Source organism: Plecotus auritus (genome assembly GCF_963455305.1).
Source record: "Plecotus auritus genome assembly, chromosome: 1".
In the NCBI taxonomy this organism is placed as follows: domain Eukaryota; kingdom Metazoa; phylum Chordata; class Mammalia; order Chiroptera; family Vespertilionidae; genus Plecotus; species Plecotus auritus.
In genome coordinates, this window is record NC_137770.1 from 49,916,235 (window position 1) to 49,936,610 (window position 20,376).

The 20,376-nt window shown below is 44.6% G+C and overlaps 1 protein-coding gene across 4 annotated transcripts in view; it reads right to left on the reverse strand.

The window, feature by feature from the left end:
* Window positions 1-18,896, reverse strand: part of SLC24A1 (solute carrier family 24 member 1) — a gene marked incomplete at its 5' end in the record, with an annotated part of 31,307 nt that extends 12,411 nt beyond the window's left edge. For 2 of the 4 annotated variants that reach the window (XM_080678649.1, XM_080678647.1), the window contains 2 exons: window positions 1,314-1,367; window positions 17,061-18,896. In XM_080678649.1, the coding sequence (XP_080534775.1) occupies window positions 1,314-1,367; window positions 17,061-18,896 (1,890 nt within the window). The remainder of the gene's footprint in view (window positions 1-1,313; window positions 1,368-17,060) is intronic. The other 2 variants (XM_080678650.1, XM_080678648.1) reach the window with 1 other exon arrangement.
* Between the last annotated feature and the right edge of the window lie 1,480 nt (window positions 18,897-20,376).

Genomic DNA, 20,376 nt, shown 5'->3' on the forward strand with positions numbered 1-20,376 from the left:
ACCCAAGGGCCCCACTAAACACTGCCTCCCAAAAAAAAAATAAAATAAAATAAACACTGCCTCCCTCCCAGAGAGATCAGAGGGAAAGCACAGGAGTGTTTTCCTGGCCTCACCTTGTCCTTCACATTAACCAGGAGTTTCACTACTTTCTTCTCAGCCTCCCTCAACTCTCCCATGACTTGAATTCTACATACTGAGTAATTCCCTAAGGTCTCAAAAGGGAGCAGCAGACAATGTGTTCTGAGGACACCACATTGCCAAGGGTTTTTCCATCTCCCCAAGTACACCCCATAAAAGCACACACTCACCCACACACCACACAGCACACCCTGCACATGGGTACAGCCCTTCGCAGTCCACGAACCGCATCATGGTGCTTTATCACTGCCCCACTCCCAGAGATAAGGAAACTGGGATCCCTTCTACAGAACAGGAAGTAAAAACTCAACATGTTCATGTGGGGTGTAAATGAAAGAGTCAAGACTAGCACCCAAGTCTTCTGATTCCCAATCCAGATTTTTTTTCTACCCATGCGCTCAAGAACCTTCACAGGCACACACACACATCCTCACATCTATAGCTGCAGAGACAGATGTGACACACACAGATTTACAAGGGAGCATCCAAAGACAGACAAACACTTGCTCAGTCTCTCTGTCCCACCCCACCCCGCGCCCCACACCTCCATAACCCACCCCCCACTTTCACTTCCCCATCCCTCTGGCCTTGAACTCTTCTGCCATCTAGTGGCTGTGATAACACAGTACTTTACAACTGCCCTAGGGATTTTCTTTGGATGGGGAGATTTCATTTTGGCCCAGCCTCTCCTCTCTAAGGTCCCCATACTTCTTCCTAAATACCTCATAGGCCAAAGGCAGCTAAGACATTTTTTCACAAACCTCAGACTCCCCTGCCTCAGTGCCCTCTGATGGTTCTTTTAGTCCTGGGCATTCCAAAGCCACAGGTAATTAGGCTTTTGATCAATCATGGCATGCTGGGGGCTGTAAAGTTAGACATAAGTTCCTCTAGTCCAGTCATTTACAGATACAGAATCTGAGGCCCAAGCTCACACAGCGAGCTAGTGGCAAAGCAAGCAGTGACATCCAGCTCCCAAACCAGCACCTCCTCCAAGGCCACCTGGGGCTAAGAGTCCCTCGCTCCTTCCCAGGCTCAGCATGGCAACACTCCCAGGAGCTTCCCAGGCCTGAGCCCAGCCCAAGATCCTCAGCATCAGGGCCACCGTGCCCTGAGTCTGTAGCTGTCCTTTGAGACCCTGCAGTGTCCTCACTGGGCAGACTCTACATGGCACCCACCTTCAGCTTCTTGTTATCCTGTAGCTCATCCATCGCAACTGCCCCATCACCTGGCTGCAAACAGGGACAGGAGTCAGAAGATGTTTGGAGAGACCATCACTCTTTCTCCCTATTTCCTTCTCTCTCCAGGAAGCCCGCAGGTTGGAACACAGAAACTCAGCAGAGATAACCTGGCCTTCCACAGCCTGGCTTCAGCCTGCATACACCATTCCCAGTCAGATGTGTCTACTCACGACGGTCCAGGAACACCACCCGTCTTCTGGTCCCTCAAATGTGCCATCCTTTTTACCCAACTTGAAACCTTCATTATGGGGTGCCCATCTAATTCTCCTTTACAGACTTCTATTCTTTTCCTTCATAGCACTTTCCCCACTTTGTGTTATATGTATGTGTTATTTGTGTTATATGTATGTTAGCAAACATGCAAATAAATCTACTGCCCCACTAGCATCTTGAAGATAGACTGCCTATTTCATTTACCATGTGTGACCAGCACAAAAACTCTGCAAGCATTCAATAAATATTTGATAAATTAATGAATGAACTAATATACCTAATCTATTCCAACTCCTATTCCCTTGTTCATGCCTTCTCCATCCTTCTGTATGCCAAATTTTCAGATATAAAACTTTCCCAAATGGCCCCATCCACCTCACCCTCACTTTAGCTCACTCTGCTACATCTCTCCTCCAAAGCTTTATAACAACAGTGAGCACATTTTGTGATACCAAAATCTGGCTCTGTAGACAAATAAGTGCTAGTGTCCTGGTGAAGTTGCAGGGCAACCCGCTGGGAACCAGCCCTAGAAAATCAAGATGAAGGCTCTTCAAGCCCACGGTGTGTACTATCTGGATCCCTAGCTTGCCATTTTGCATTTACTGTCATTTTAACTTTTTTAAAATCACTGTTTAAATTTTCACATATATTTTTTGGCCATGCAATTAACTTATGATACAGCCATCTCTGTTGCCCTGAACTGTGTCTTGTACACAGTAGGTGCTCACTACAGGTGAGTGAGTAGCTACTCCTAACTGACCTCTAGTGCCATCTTCAGACAGCAGGGTCACCAATGGCTGCCCCCAGTAACTGTCTTCGCCTTCCCGTTGCCTCTTCCACCCCACCAACCTCCATGGCCAGAACTACAACTGGACTTACTACACTCCCTTCTCTGTCCAGCTCAGAAAATATGGAAAATACTGCCTAATCCAGGGCTACCCACTCATCCATCCACCCAATATGTTCATTAATTCAGTTCTTATTTCCTGAGCACCTGCTTGTTTACATGCTACTGTGCTAGCACTGTAGGGATACACAGATGTTTAGGACATGGAATCTATGTCCAGAAAGGAATCAAGACACATTATAACACAAGCACATGACAAAGCAAAATGTGTTTCAAGAAATTAGAGGGATTGATAAAGGTGCTGTGCTGGGATGGACAAAGAAGGCTTCCTGAAATAGGTAGAATTTGGGTAAGCTCTGAAGGATGAGGGGTGAGGGGAGTTTGAATGCTTGGATACAGGCTGAATGAATCAATGAATCAATGAACAAATGAATTAATGATTCTTGTTTCCATAGTGTAGTGGTTATCACGTTTGTCTCACAAATGAATGTAACAGAATAGAAATAACCAATCTGAATATGAAGGGGAGCACTGTGGATTTTCTGAACAACACCCCTGACTCTTTCACGACATACCTGTAAGATTACTGGGATACTGGAGTCTACCGCACTGACCCCACTGGCCCAGCCATCTCCCTATTTATCATAACCAATCTTCATTCAATGAGTTCTTAGAGGCAAAGAATGATGAGGGACCAGGCTACCCTTTGGGATGGCTGGGTCTGTCCACAGAGGGGCAGGAGAGACCCACTTTTGTCTCATGATGACCATGCCTACTGATTTCTCTGCAATTCAGATTTATTCAAGACAAAACACTTTTCTATGGGTTCATTGTATATATATCTTCTAACCTCAATACAGGCTTCTAACTTTCTAAAGCCTTTCACAGCCAGGTCCTCATTCGATACTACTAACTCTGTGAAATAAACAAGACTAGTGTTATTATTGCTTTTTTGATAGATGAGAAAACAGATGCAGAAAGGTTCTGTGACTTGCCTGTACTCACAAAGATAGTGACAATCCCAATCTCCTAATCTCCAAGGTTTTTTGTTGTTGTTTAGTTTTTCACTAAATCACTTTTCTTTTCCCAAGCATAAGAGAATGAGGTCGAATCTATATTCCCTAGTGGCTCAGTTTCAAATTATTGAAGTAAATGGAATGTTTGTCTACATTTGGGTGTGGCTGATGGGTACATTTATAGGTACAGTACCAGCAAGCAGGTGTTCTCAGTATATGCCTTATTTGAACACATTCCCACATCCACCTCTCACACCACACCATTCTCCCTCCTCTTTTTTTCAGCAACATCACCCCACTTTTTCCTTCTCATGAAAATTAGCAAAGGGGCTAAGGAAACTGAAGAGGATGTCTCCATGCCAGCCAAGCCCCCAGGGATGCATCTTGCTGAAAATGAGCAATGGCATCCTTTGCAATGTTCATGGTAGCCCCTCAGGGGACTTGTCCTCCTGATTTTCAAGTTCTATCTCCCACTAATATAACAGTTAGCTAATCATTTACCTCTCCCCTTCTAGACACAATCCCGGACACATTTCCTGAACCACACATTTTAGTCTGATTTTTAAAGAACATTCTTCAACAAATATTTACTGAACCCCTGGTCTGAGTCCTTCACCCAGGTTACACTCTAGCTGGGGACACTTCACTTTATCCCTTCATTGAGTATAGGCTTGCACCCTGATCCACTCTTTTGTCTAGGCTGGACACCCACAAGTCCTCCCTCTCCCTCACAGCTCACATCCAACTAGTTGTCAGACCTAGTTCATGCAAGTCCTCAAATTTGGCCTCATCTTTCCACTCTCCTGCCTACAGTTCTGCAACAGCTCCTGATTTCTGATCTGTTCTCCTTCTGGTTCATTCTCCAACCCTTAGCCAGTGATTTTCAGAGCAAAGCACGTCATGTCACTCCACTGCATCCTGGGGCCCACTGTCCTTAAAGGGAGCACAGACTCCTAAGCTGAGCTCACACCTGCCTCCTGCTTACCTCCAATACAGATCAGTCCCAATAGAAATAGAATGCAAGCCACATAATTTTATTTTTTTAAAGTAAAAACACAAGTAAAATTAATTTTAATAATATACTTTAAACTAACATATCAAAAATATAATTCGAGGAACCAAGATGGCAGCATAGGAAAACACTTGAACTTGCTGCCTTGCACAACCACTTCAAAACTACAACTAAAAGACAAAACAGATATCATCCAGAACCACGAGAAGGCTGGCTGAGTGGAATTTATACAACTAGAAGGAAAGAGAAAAGCACACTGAGACTGGGAGGAGGTGAGGAGGTGCGGAAGTGAAGTGCGGAGGTACAGAGGCCTGTGAGGAAAAGGGCTGGCAACCGGGTAAACTGTTGTCTTTTTCAATGGGGAGGGAGATACAAGCTACCAACTGCTCTGAACTCCAGTTCCGGGCAAGACTCTGGGGACCCAGACTCATACAGAGAGAAACTGGACTGTCTGGCATTGGGCCAGAACACAAGGGCGGCTTTCTCTCAGAGGTGTTTGCAGCGATCATTGTTCCTGCATGGTGCCACAGGACACAGAGACATGGGGAACTCTTCGGGGCAGGGCTGACGGGCAGCCATTGCTGTTTGCTCCGCCCTGGTGATTCCCTGAGACCCCGCCCCACCCAATTTACAACCCCAACCAAGCTGTGCACAGAGGCTTTTGCATATGAATGGCCTGGTCCTTTGAAATCTAAAACCAAACAAACTGCAGCTGGGTCAGAGAGCCCCAGAGCCTCCAAAAGAAGGCCCAAGGACCCACAGCAGCTTGCATTGGTTCACAGCTGGGCCTCATCTGGGCACCTCCAAACCCCAAACCAAGAGGAGGAATCTGCAGATCTCTCTGTAGCTCCTGCTGGGTGGCCCCAGGCAGTGGCTGACTTTGCACCTTCTTGGAGATCTAAGAGCCAGTGTACCCAGTGGTCAGAGAAGACCATCCAGATTACAACTCTTCACATCCATAAGAGACACACTCAGGGGGCAGACTCAGTGAGTGCCAAAGCCCCACTGAAGCAAGTCTTGCTCCATAAGGGTATCTCCAGCACAGAAGTTCTCCCATCATAGACACAACTGATCCTCACAGCCAGTTGGCCTGGAGGTCAATTCCTCCCAGCGATACCAACAGCAATCAAGGCTTAACTACAACAAGACTGTGCACACAGCCCACAAAGGGGTGCACCAAGAGTGTCCACCTCAGGTAATTAGGGAAGCTGAGCCACTGGGCCCTATAGGACACCTAGCACACAAAGCCACTCTATCAACACAGGGAAGCAGCCAAAATGCGGAGACAAAGAAACAGATCACAAATGAAAGAAATGGAGGAAAGCAAACGACTGGATATAGAGTTCAAAACCACCGTTATAAGGTTACTCAAGAATCTTCTAGAAACCTCCGAGGAACTTAGTGAGACCTTCAAGGATCTTAGTGAGAATGCCAAAAAAAGTGGAAAAGGACCACTCAGAAATTAAGCACACACTGACTGAAATAAAGAATAATATACAGAGATCCAACAGCAGACTAGAGGATCCCAAGAATCAAGTCAAAGATTTGAAATATAGGGAAGCAAAAAACACCCACTGGAAGAGCAAAAAGAAAAAAGAATCCAAAAATATGAAGATAGTGTAAGGACCCTCTGGAATAACCTCAAGTGTACCAACATCTGAATTATGGGGTGCCAGAAGAAGAGAGAGAGCAAGATACTGAAAACCTATTTGAAGAAATAATGACAGAAAACTTCCCCCACCTCGTGAAAGAAATAGACTTACAAGTCCAGGAAGCTCAGAGAACTCCAAACAAAAGGAATCCAAAGAGGACCACACCAAGACACATCATAATTAAAATGCCAAGAGCAAAAGACAAAGAGAGAATATTAAAAGCAGCAAGACAAAAACAGTTAGTTACCTACAAGGGAGTATCCATACGACTGTCAGCTGATTTCTCAACAGAAACTATGCAGGCCAGAAGGGAGTGGCAAGAAATATTCAAAGTGATGAATAGCAAGAACCTACAACCAAGATTACTCTACCCAGCAAAGCTATCATTTAGAATTGAAGGGCAGATAAAGAGCTTCACAGATAAGAAAAAGCTAAAGGAGTTCATCACCGCCAAACCAGTATTATGAAATGCTGAAGGGTATTCTTTAAGAAGAGGAAGAAGAAGAAAAAGGTAAAAATAAAAAATTATGAACAACAAAGTGACAACAAATACATACCTATCAACAAGTGAATCTAAAAATCAAGTGAATAAAAAATCTGACAAACAGAATAAACTGGTGAATATAATAGAATAAGGGGCATAGGAAGGGAGTGGACTGACAATTCTCAGGGGGATGGGGGTGTGGAGGCGTGCGGGAAGAGACTGGACAAAAATCATACACCTATGAACAAGGACAGTGAGGGGGGGTAAGGGCAGAGGGTAGGGTGAGAACTAGGTGGAGGGGAGCTATGGGTGGGGGGGGGGAAAGAGGAACAATTGTAATAATTTGAACAATAAAGATTTATTAAAAAAAATAAAAATATATAATTCAATGTAAATAATATCTGAAATATTAATGAGATATTTTACATTTTTTATACTAAGCCCTTGAAACCCAGTGTGTATTTTATACTTTCAGTAATTACTACTAGTCCCATTTCATTTTTTAAATGTTTTATTGAAATTATTTGGATTACATCTATACTAATAATAGAGAAATATGCAAATTATCCGTTACAGCATCATGTCACTACCGGATAAGCAGGCTGCGTCCCTGCCCTCTGCTCAGGCAGCTGCAAGGCCCGGGGTAGGATAGGATATGATAGCAGGGGATAAGAAAGGAGAGGGAGAGGAAGGCAGACCTGGATGCAGATAGGCCGAGAGGAGAAACAGAAATACAGAAAGGGAACCAAAAAAAGACTCAGGAAAGGAAAAGGGAAAGAAACGTGGGGCTGCACACGGGAGGGGGTGGCAACCATGAGGGGGGGAGTGGGAAGCAGGTGCGCCCAGACATGGGGGAGGACGGTGGCCTCTGGCGCAAGCCATTGGCAGGGAGGTGCCCACGAGTCCAGGACAGCGTGGTGGACGGTCCAAGGCCTTCTGGGCAGAGGTGCTCCTGCTTTGCAGCAGCAGCAGCAGCAGCAGCAATGCCCAGGCCGCACAGGCCTCGGCAACCCTCACTGGGCCGGGCATCCTGGGCAGGGGGGCAGGGAATGGAGCAAGATGGCCGCGGGGAGGCCGGAGAAGGGGGGGCAGTGAACACCTGGCTGGGGCTGAGCCCTAGGCTGGGGGTTAACGACCCCCACCCCCCACCCCCAAACGGAAGCTTTAAGAAGGGAGGGAGGGAAGAACTTGATAAAGGTGTCAGTAGAGAGCAGAGTTAAAGAAGGAAAGAGAATATATGAGTGAACTGTAGGAGCTATAATGAAAATCAAGTATAGTTGTGTACTGGGGACAGATTTAAAAAGTAGGAGTCAGAAAAGAAAAAAGATAAATTATAGTGAATAATTAGGCAGGTAGATAGGTAAATATTAAAACAGTGGAAGTAGTAGAGAAGACTGTATGGGAAAGGTAGGATGAGAGAGAAAGAGGGAGGGAAGAAAAGTTTTAAAGGGGAGCCAGTAGAGCTTAAAAGGAGAATAGGAAGAAGGAAGAAGTGGGGGAGAGAGCAAAGCAGGTCTGAGGGAGGAAGTGAAGAAAAAAATTAAGGTGGGAAGGAAGGAAAAGGGGAGGGAGGGCAGGGGTAAAGATAAAGGAAAGAAGGAATGTGGGGAGGGAGGGAGGGTAGGAGAAAGATGGGAAGAAGGATGATGGAACAGAAGTAGGAAATAAGGAGGAAAGAAAAGCTTATAAATGATGAATAAGTAGGAAAAAGTGTTACATAAAGGAGAGAGAAAAATTGTGTGAGAGGGAGAAGCCAATAAGGAAGTCAAATACAATTGTGTGTGAAGGGGATAAGATCTTTTAAAAAAGTTAATAGGGGCAACCAGGCTGGCAGGGGCGGGCAGTTAGGGGTGACCAGGCCAGCAGGGGAGGGCAGTTAGGGGGATCAGGCATGCAGGCAGAGTTGTTAGGGCAGGCAGGCCGGTGAGCAGTTAGGAGCCAGAGGTCCCAGATTGCAAGAGGGATGTCCAACTGCCAGTTTAGGCCCGATCCCACAAGGATCGGACCTAAACTGGCAGTTGGACATCCCCCGAGGGCTCCCGGATTGGAGAGGGTGCAGGTCGGGCTGAGGGACACCCTCCCCCGTGCATGAATTTCATGCACCGGGCCTCTAGTTGGTTAATAAAATAATATAGGTTTCGAGTATAAAATTCTATAATACAGCATCTGTATATTGTAGTGTGCATTCACCACTCCAAGTCTAGTCTCCTTCCATCACCACCTATCCCCTCTTTACCCTCTTCTACCTCCCCACCCCCTTTCCCTCAGGTAATCACCAAACTAATGTCTGTGTCTATGAGGTTTTTAGTTTGTTTGTTTGCTTGCTTAATCCCTTCATCTATTTCACCAGCCCCCAAATTCCCTCTGACAGCTGTCAGTTTGTTCTCTAAGTCTGTTCGTATTTCATTTGTTTGTTTATTAGATTCTACACATAAGAGAAATCGTATCGTATTTTTCTTTCTCTGACTGGCTTATTTCACTTAGCATAAACACCCTCTAGGTCCATCCATGCTGTTGCAAATGGTAAGATTCTGTTCTTTTATTATGCCTATTAGCCCCATTTCTTTTTTTATAAATGTCAACCTTCTTAACATACCTTTATTTTTTAATTTTTTTCAGTTACAGTTTACATTCAATATTATTTTGTGTTAGATGTATAGCATAGTGGTTAGACAATCATATACTTTACCAAGTGGTTCCCCCTAATATTTCTGATACCCAACTAGCACCATACATAGTTATTACAATATTATTGACTATATTTCCTATGCTGTACTTTACATTCCCATGAATATTTTGTAACTAGCAATCTGTACTTCTCAATCCCTTCACTTTTTCACCCAGTCCCCCTTTGGGACCCCTTCCCCTTTGGAATTCATTATTCTGTACTCTGTATCTATTAGTCTGTTTCTGTTTTGTTCATTTATATTGTTCTTTAGATTCTACATGTAAGTGCAATCGTATGGTATTTGTCTTTCTCTCACTGACTTCTTTCACTTAGCGTAATACCTCCTAGGTCATTCCATGCTGTCACAAATGGTAAGATTTCACTCTTTTTTATGGATACATAATATTCCATTACACACACACACACACACACACACACACACACACACACACACACACACACACTAGAGGCCCGGTGCATGAAATTTGTGCACGGGGGGAGGGTGTCCCTCAGCCCAGCTTGCACCCTCTCCAATCTGGGACCCCCGAGGGATGTCCGACTGCATGATGTCCTTGTGGGATCGGGCCTAAACACGCAGTCGGACATCCCTCTCACAATCCAGGACTGCTGGCTCCCAACTGCTCACCTGACTGCCTTCCTGATTGCCCCTAACTGCTTCTGCCTGCCAGCCTGATCACCCCCTAACTACTCCCCTGCCAGCCTGATCGACGCCTAACTGCTCCCTTGCCAGCCCGATTGCCCCTAACTGCCCTCCCCTGCTGGCCTGGTCACCCCTAACTACCCTCCCCTGCAGGCCTGATCACCCACAACTGCCCTCCCCTGCAGGCCATCTTGTGGCAGCCATCTTGTGTCCACATGGGGGTGGCCATCTTGTGTGTTGCAGTGATGGTCAATTTGCATATTACATCTTTATTATATAAGATATATATATACCACAGTCCTTTTTTATCCACTTGTCTATTGATGGGCAGTTAGGTTACTTCCATAGCTTGGCTATTGTAAACAACGCTGCAATGAACATAGGGGTGTATATAGTCTTTCAAATTAGTTTTTTGGGTTTCTTCAGATATATACCCAGAAGTGGAATCACTGGATCAAAAGAAGTTCCATTTTTTACTTTTTTAGTCATATCTATATTGTTTTCCATAGTGCTGACTAGCCCCATTTCAAGAGCTCAGTATGTTGCTAGTGGTCACCATACTGGACAGTGCAGCTACAGTCTCTTCACACTCTCGTTCCCCTGGCCTTTACATATACCTAGAAGACTCCCTACCCCTTCTTCAGTCAGCCAACTCCGGCTGGTCCTTCAAGATTCCACTAAGCGTCACCTCCCCTAGGAAGCCTTCCCTAACTCTCTGGTCTGTTGAGATGTCCACTCTCTGTAGTACTACATCCCTTGGAACTTACATGTGTCACTACACATGATATGGTATTTATTAGTTTTACATGTCTTTCTTCCACACTAAAGAGGATTTACCAGGGAGCTGATGAAGTTTAAGCTTCTGGACCCATCTCTCCCATACACAAACCCTTGCCAAGTGCTTGTAATTACTTGTATAGCAATGGTTTTATATTTTTTTCTTAGAGTGCCCAGACCCACAAAATTTGAATCAACTCCCACTCCTTCACTAGGCTGAGCTCCTTGAGGGCTGAGATTGTACCTTATTTCTTTCTCACTGTATCCTCAGATCCTACACAGGCTTCATACAAAGGGATTCAACAAATGTTTGCCAAATGAAAGTTCTTTAAGGCTTAATCCTAGACTATCTCCTTCTCTTTCAGAGTAGCATCAACCAATCCTTGATTTTAATTACATTTGCTGGTAGTTCACAACTTTCTATTTCTAGTCCAGACCTTGTTTCTAAGTTTCAGGCCATTTGTGCAACTGCTTCTTAGACATTCCACTTGAAGGTGACATAGGCACCCAAACTCACCATTCCTTGAGTCTCCCTAAACTTGTTCTTCCTCTAGTCTTCCCTGACACCAGCAAAAACCTTGACTTCTCCTGCTCTCTCAAACTTCGCATCCACTTCATCACCAAGTCCAGATGATTCTGTATTTAAATCATCTCTCAAATCTCTTGGGGGATATATATACTGGATGTCCACAACAGCCTCCTAACTGGACTGCCTGCTTCCACCCTGTACACCTACAATTCATTCTCTACACAGTAGTTAGGAAGTAACCTTTTAAATACAATCCAAACTCCCTATCTGATCCATGGGCCCCGGCATGAAGCAGCCCCACCCTCCCTCTGGCATTACCCTGTATCACTTTACTTACTAACCACACTGGCCTCCAATTCTTTCCTCTAATGCATCAAGCTCTTTCCTCACTCTGAGTCTTTGCAAATGCTACTTCTTCTTCCGGAATTCTTTGGAACATGGGGTGTTTTCCTTTTCATTCTGCAGACCTCTGCATGGAGGTCTTTTCCAAGAGGTTTCCCTTGCTCTCTCTCTCAATAAAGGGGACCTACCTACAGTCACTCCCCATCACATGCACTGCTTATTTCCTTCACAGTACTTGTCACACTCTGAAATTACCTTCTTAATTTATTTTACTTGTTTATCATCCATATGCCTACTCCTCCACACTAAAAAATGTTCTGTTGGATTTAGGTTTCCAATTTATATAGGTGGCAGAGCATCTGGAACTCTATGCTGTTCTTTGTAGAATACCATGAATACCTCATTTCATATTTAATGCCATCATATACATTAGTAGGAAATATACTATGTTATATGAATGCATGTAAAATCTCAACTGCAAGCATACCCACACCCATGAAAACAATAAGATATTGGACCAGGCATGATCACGTGTTTTGAGTTTTCTGTTAATGTTGGTTTCTTATGTATTCACTTTGTCATCTGCTAGCACCCACTAGCAGGGGAACACTGAAAGTTTAAGAAAAAAGGAAAGAGAGTTTAAAATTGGGAATTCTATTTTTACCATCTTTTCCTGACAACTGGGAGGAAGCTGACTACTTACTATTCAAGGAGTTAAAGGAGGGAACCCCTCAGCCCAGGCTAGATGGGCTCTTTGAGAGCACAGTGGGTTCCCTGCAGCCTAGCATAGGCGGGACCCACACCAGACTCATTCCCAACCTTTCATCCCTTCTCACCACTGGCATCCCACAGGGCTATCTTCTCAGTCAGCATTTCATGCAAATGTCTGGTCCTCTCTGGCTAAGCTCATAACTCTCTCTCTAAAGAAGGGCCATCACCTTTCAAATACAGCCCTAGCTAGTTTGGCTCAATGGATAGAGCATCAGCCTCCGGGCTGAAGGGTCCTGGGTTCAATTCTGGTCAAGGGCACATGCCCAGATTGCGGGCTTGATCACCAGTAAGGGGATGCAAGAGGCAGCTGATCAATGATTCTCTCTCATCATTGATGTTTCTATCTCTCTCTCCCTTCCTCTCTGAAATCAATAAAAATATATTTTTAAAGAAAGGCCCATCACCCTTCAGATACAAATAAGAATTTTCAGCCAGGCTAATGCCTCAGTTTTGCTGTTTGTTCGCTTTCTGTGAGTATACGTAGTCAAGACAGGTCAGATACTTGCCATTTTTGGTCAGAACAAATACATTGAGAGTTCAAAATCAGGTCTAAAGTTTCAGAGCAAGCTGAGTTAGATTATGTTGATAAACAAACATTTACTATTTCCTTATTGGGGTCATTCCTCAAACCATACATATCAGTTTGACAATGTTGTCTAAAATATTTTAGGATTTGATTTTTTTTCACCCAGTGTCAAAAGAGAGATTCTAAAGTAGTTGCTATATATCTGATGATACATCATTTAATTTTTCTGAAAATACTCAATTAAATTCTGATTAGAATCATCCCTCAAAACTTTTATCCTGGTTCTAGATTATCAGAGCAGAATAAAAAGTAAAGTGAAAGGTCCTCCAGCTTAGAAACTCCACAGGTATCAGTTGTGTACATATTCAGTTCTTCAGAAAGGAAAAACCTGTGAGTTTGTTGCTCTTAGTAAAATACCACGTGGCCATTCCATTCATTTACATATTGTCTGTGGCTGCTTTCACACAACAGAATAGTTGTGACAGACTGTAGGGCCTACAAAGGCTAAAATATTTAGTATCTGGCTCCTTACAAGTCTGCCAACTCATGCACTAGCTAAAATATTTAGTATCTAGCTCTTTATAAGTCTGCCAACCCCTGCACTAGTTCACCCCACTTACTTTTCAGATAAGCGATCTTAGGCCTGGATGAAAAACAAAGTGACTTTGTAGCACTTTGCAGTGTCCCCTTTATTACAAATACTCTTGTCTTTGCCTGTCCCCTCTACTGGATGGGGCACAATCTTTTTATTTCCCACACTGATTTTCAATTCAGTGCTTAATAATAAAGGTTTGTTGATTTGCATTAACTTGCCCAGGGTAACAGGGATAATTAGCAGTGGAACCTGGGTTAAAACCCAGATGAACCAGTGGAAAGGACAGTCAACTAGCCATGTAACTTTGGCTGAGATAATTATCTTATCTGAGCCTCTCAGTTTCTTCATCTGCAAAATGGGTATAACAATCTATTCCTTGTGGAGTTTTTATGAAAAGTTGTTGAGATAATGTATGTGTGGAATAAGCCCTCCATAAGTATAGATTCCTTTCCCCACTCCTTTCTTTCACAAAACTGTTAGGGTTCCTTGAGGAAATTGAACCAAATACTAGTCGTTACGGAGCTTTAGCTAGGGATGAGACCCTGGGCTCAGCCCTTTGGTAGATACCAAGGTTGTTACCCATTTAATGGCAATGATGAGCCTGATGGTGTGGCCGCCCCCTCCACACTTGACCCTAGGCTGGCAACAGAGGAAGGGGGTGTCTTTCCTGTTCCTGTTTCTCTCCAAGAAGGAGCCGATCCCACCGCCCTCCGCTTCTCTTCTGACTATTTAAACTTCTAAACAGCTGACCTCCCCTCCCCAGCCAGCCTCCTTGGCTCCCTATCACCCTGTCTGGCCTTGCCCCACTTCCCTCTGACTTCCTCACCTTTGGAGCTGATTAAATGAGCCCCATTTCCCTGGCTCCCTGCCTTCTTGAGGTGATGCTCAAAGAAGGGACCCATTAGTCAGGGAGAGGGGTGAACCAATAAGTCAGTAAAAGTGAGGAAGAGAGCAGGCATATTCATTTTTATACTTAAAGTAAAATAATTTACAGGGATAAGTACATACGCTTGCATAAACCACCAAAATGAATTCCAACCAAGGTTACTAGAACAAAACTGGATTTTTCAGAGAATTGCTTCATGAATTCAAAGCAGAATGGCTTCTCCCTAGCTGTCAGTGAAATGCAAGATAACTGATCTCCCTCTAACCAGATCATAGGTCTTAGCCAGCCAAACACAGACATAATAATACAAGCAAAGGCAATTCCCTCTTTCTCTAAGAAACCTGGGGTGAAACTCTAAATCCAGACAGTTTTAAAAACCATTTCAAAACAGGTATAATTCTTGAGTTATTTGGACTAATTTTTAGCAGGCAGTAGTTAGTTCTGTGAAGTCTAAACTATAGGTTTTTAATTTTAAATAAATATAGATTTGCTTTCAAATAGAGCCTCTAAAAACATAATTCTATTCATTAAAAATCATACTGGATCTGTTTTGACAAATAGCTAAGAACAGAGTTGTAATAGCACCATTCTCACAGGTTGGCAAACAGCTGCTATGATCCCTTAAAAAGTCTTGGAAGGAGGTTACAAATTCTCTTTTGAAATCATGATTATGCTTCACATCATTGGAAAGCTTTGCTTTGATGGTGCTCTGACAAAATGACAAGTTCAGAAATTGCAGAGTTTAAATAAAAACAGAATTACTATGAAGGACTGGGAGGCAAGTCCGAGGCCTTTTGAAAACTGCTGGCCTGGTGTCTACCAGGCAGTAAATACTTTCCTCAGAGGAGAGTACCAGGCTCCATGGCTACCCCCAGCATAGCCTACCCTGAGAACTGCATTAGAGGCAGGCCCCTGCTTCTTCATAGTGAGTGATGGGACACTCTGAGCCTCCCCTTCTTTTTTTTAGTCTCTGGCTTCATGAAGCAGTAGTCTTGTGGGAAATAGTGCCGAATGGGAGGTTAGGATACTGGATCCCAGTTCTGATACCTTCCAGCTGTATGACCTTGAGGAGAACATTTTTCCTTTTTGGGCAATCTTCAAATATCTTCAAATAAGGCAATTGGAGCTCAGTTAATCAGACCAGACAAATAACCATTGTGCTGGGCCTGCCAGAACTGAATTCACTTGGACACAGGACATTATCAATGACTATTAGAACTAAACAGGACCTTTTGGTGATTAGCTGGACTTTTTCATTTTCCCCTAAAGAAGTAAAGGGACCTGCCCAAGGTCACATAATTAGTTAGAGGCAGAATCAGATTAGAACCCAGGTTTCCTAACTCTCAGTTCCGTGTCCCGGCCACAACACCACATTATCTCAAAAATCCTAAAGGAAGTACATTTTATCTCCTTTGCATCATGTATCTCCCAGACATGTTGCTGAGTTTTGTCTCCATCCTGCCCGCTCATCAAAACTGCACTGGATTAAGTAGCTAAATCCTTCCACTCTTTGCACACAAAATTCTGTTCACACCAGTGGCTTCACTGAGACTTGATGCAGGCAGGCTCTGAGCCAACCTTTGCCCAAACTCTAGCTTTAGGAGCAGGAGATAAATGGGGTCTGGGTTCCCTAGGGTGCCCTCACTTTGGAGTCTCAAGGAATAAACAACTTTGAGGTGAATTTTCAGAAATCACTTCCCCAATTAAATGTTCCAGGTCAGTGGTCGGCAAACTCATTAGTCAACAGAGCCAAATATCAACAGTACAACGATTGAAATTTCTTTTGAGAGCCAAATTTTTTAAACTTAAACTTACTTCTAATGCCACTTCTTTAAAATACTCGCCCAGGCTGTGGTATTTTGTGGAAGAGCCACACTCAAGGGGCCAAAGAGCCGCATGTGACTTGCGAGCCGCAGTTTGCGGACCACGGTTCCAGGTTATTGAATCATGCAATGGATTTAGTAGGAAGGCTCCTCATGGGGCCAGAGGATTTCTTGGAAAGAAACAGGAGAAAGCCCCAGAGTTAGCACACCTCGTATCTGGTCTCCAGTTAGCACGGAGAGAGGGGTCTGCACCTAGCACTGGCTTGTCAGTGGATAAATGGAGCTCTCCTCTTCACTATTTAAAAACAAAACAAAACAAAAAACAGTCCTCCCTGCTTCTTTCTTGAACCCCATCCAAGACACCATTCCCTCCAAGTCTGGAATGTGAACAAATAAGATTAAATGAAAGTGAGGGTATTAGATAAACCCTAAACACCATGCACATGGAAGCGATTATCATTTTTCCCAGCCTGATATCTCCTTGGACATTTTCCAAAGCCCAGCTCAAATATCATTTCCAAAGATCCAGCCAGACCAACATGGTTCAAATCCTGACTCCACCCCCTATTTCCTGTGTGACATTGAACAAGTGGTTTGATTTCATTAGGCCTCCGTTCCTTCTCCTGCCAATGGGGGGGTCATAATAATAACCATTTTATAGGATGATTTGGGGGGGGAAGGGTGAACCAAGGTCACTCTAGAGACAAAGACCCCAGAATAGTGCCTGGCAGAGAACAGGCCTCTAAAAGTTGAATGAATAGCAAGGGAACCAGAGCACCCATCTCTTGAAGTCTGACCCAGCACTTTCCATTCTTTAGTCCCAGTCTTCGCTCATCCTTTGCCCCAAAGTGGCTAGAAAAACCTGAGCTACCCTGTTCTTACCTTGCTGAAGTCCCCCAGGGCCATGACCTTGGCTACTGGCCTCCTGCTGAGCTGCTCCTTCACCCAGAGCTCAAGCTTCTTGTTCCACTTCATGGTGAACACATAGGAGGCATAGGCTAGCAGCAGCAGCAGGCTCTCCCACCAGACAATGAGGCTGTCCAGGAAGAAGAGAATGAGCATCATCAGGTCAAGGATGTAGAAGGAGACGTCACGGAACAAGGGCCACCAAGTAAGGTGGAGGATCTCCCGGGAGAATAAGGCACAGGTGCCGATGACAAAGAGGATGTTGAACACAGCAGAGCCCACAATTGTGCCGATGCCCACATTGCTGTGGGAGATGAAGACGCCGATGAGGGAGGTGAAGAGCTCGGGGGCAGAACCTCCAGCAGCCATGAACGTGGCACCTGCCACATCCTCAGAGATCTGCAGCTTGTCTGTGATGACACCCAGGGCTGGGACAAAGTACTCATCACACACGATGGCCAAGGCCACAAACACGTACATCATGCCAAAGATGTGCAGGACTACCCAGCCCTGCCTCCGTTCCTCCACGCTGAACAGGTCTGGGGGGTACTCGGCCTTAGGGTGGTCTGGCCAGCTGGAGGGCAGCACTGAGGGACTGGGACTGGGTGCCTCTGAGAGCAGGGCCATTGTCAGGCTGAGGGAGGGGGTAGTGGGCAAGGCTGGAGCTGGCTCCACATAGTGACGAACCTGGGTGGTCGGATTTACCCTGATGCTGAGGGTTGCTGAGGTGCTTGGTGCTGTGGGATGTTTCTTCGCCAGCCCCCAGAAGGTGGCTAAGGATAATCCAGCGGTTGGGGTACTGGTTCTGGACGAGGGATTCCTAACCCTGGTGCTAATTGTCACTTGCCCATCAGAGGTGGCTGCAGTGTGCTCTAAAACTATTCCCTGGAAAGTCGTCAGGTTGTTCTTTCCCACTAACCTCCGAGGATTGGTTGAGCTGTTATTGTCCACTCTTCTGGGGGTAGTCAGGGTGTTCTTATCCACTGTACTCCTAGGAGAAGTCAAGATGCTTGTTTCTAAGTAATTTATCAGGGAAGTTGGAGTATTATCAGCTATTCTCTTAGCAGTTGGGGTGGTTTCCTCCACTACTCCCTTGGAGGGGCTGGTCTCCAATATTTTATAGGTTGCCACAGTTTCAGTGTCTTTCACTGTTGTTCTGGGAGTGATCCCATGGCTCCTTGTCATTGTCATGAATGTGGATGGGGCAGAGTTCACTATTCTACCATGTGGGGATTGGGTGTATTTTTTCACCTTTCCCCTGGCTTGAGTTGGGTGGTAGTGCTTCATTTCTCCCCTGGGTGTTGCTGGGGTATAATTCTTCATTGTTGATATGCTTGAAGTTGGGGTGTAGTGATTCAGTACTCCACTTGGTCTGGTTGGAGTGTTTTCCTTCATTCTTTCTGTGCCTGCTGCTGTTGGGCTGTAGTTATTCTTAGGTACTGTTGGAGAGATGTTGGCTATTCTTCTGGGTGTATTGAGAGTGTTCTCCATTGTTATGCCAGGTGTTGATTCCTCCTTGCCCACTGTGCCTTGGGGTTCCAGTGTCTCACCCTCCATTTCAGAACTAGCCCTTGGAGGTTCACTGCTCACCGTCATCATCTCATTGTTGGGAAGGTCCCGGCTGGCCAGTTTTACAGGGTATTGGGAAGAGACTGCTGCCCACAGTGAGGGGAGGCCCAGAGGGCTCCTCAGGTGCTGGTAGGTGGAGCCAATGATCAACATTCCCAGGAGGAAGAGGAAGCGACTCCACTGAAGCCGTTTTGGCAGGAGTAACCGCCTTTCCTGCGTCCCCATCCTGATCAGCTTCCCCATGATGGCTAGATATGCCAGGTTACAGAAGGCCTCTCATTCTGTTCACTGAAAGATGGGGGTTGTTCTGGGATTCAGGTTGGTGATCAGGGAAGATTTCTCCATGAAGCCCAGCTAAGAGATATCCACAAACCTAGAGAGAGGGGGGAAATTAAATGAAAGAGATTATCTGTCCCTAAGAGGAATGCTGGGGTCCACCAAACCCTCATATGGAAAGAGTAACAATTCATTCAGGGGCCATTGTGGTGGAAGATAGTTGTTTCTGTTAGAACAAAACTACCTCTGCCCCCTGCTCAAGGGGGCAATGCCTGCTCAGGGGAAAAAGAGCATCTAGAGGTCCTCTGTGTCGTAAAGGCATGCCAGCAGGGAAAGGCCCTCAGGGAATCATCAATTTATGAGCTGGTTCCTGAGCTGGGTCCACCCAAGATCTGCCAGCACTCCTAAGTCCAAGCCTGAATTGCTGGGAGCTCATATGTAGTTGGTGCCCCAGGCCACAGATTTCACCTTATTAAAGGCACAAGGGAAATAAAAAGACATGGTTTTAAGCTCTGGACAAAAAGAGGCAGCAGTAGAAGACAGTGACAACTCTGCATGTGGGTTTTTTTTTTCAGACTTATTTAAAACAATTCCACCATATCATCCAGAGAAGATAAAGCTTAAAAGTTAATGTCATGTTACTTTCAACAATAAATATTGAAAAAAGAAAATAAAACGTTAATGTCATGAAGGTTCTCAGACAGTGTAATGTGGTAGGAGGAATATGGAGAGTGGAGTCAAAGGCCTGGATTCCCAGCTCTGCTGCTTGCCATCTGCGTCACCCTGGACAAGCTGAGCCTCAGTGCCTCATCTGTGAAATGTGCATAATATATATATATTGATTATGCAAAAATTACCTCTGGAAGGACATCTAGAGAAGGGAAATTTAAAGGCCAGGGGTCAGTATAACTCACTGTTCAGTTTAACCAGTTAACTTTTTATTATATAGATAGTATCTTTTAAATTTAAATTATTTAATTGAATATAATATAAATGACAATAGTAATAGTAATATCTAGCTATGTAAATAGTAATAACAATACCTATGCCATACGAATGTTGGGAGAGTAAACATAAGATCAGTGAAATGCACTGTATACTGGTAGAATCAAATGCCACATAAGGGCTTTTTTACATAAGGACACAGGAGGAAAGAACATGAAAGGCCCTCAGGGAATCATCAATTTATCTAGGGCACTGAGGCCCAGCCCAAGTAAATATTTGTTAAATCTCCAATCAATGTCCTCAGATTATTACAAAATAGTACCTAGAAATTATCAGTTTTGCATATGAGGTAAGGGAGATGAGTAACCCATGGAATCTTAGGTGGTGAAAGGTAGAAGACGTTACTAACACAGTTTAGTGTAACTCCCCATTTGAGACATGAGGAAACTGAGATCCAGCCCTGACCTGGTTGATCAGTTGATTAGAGCATCATCTCAATTCG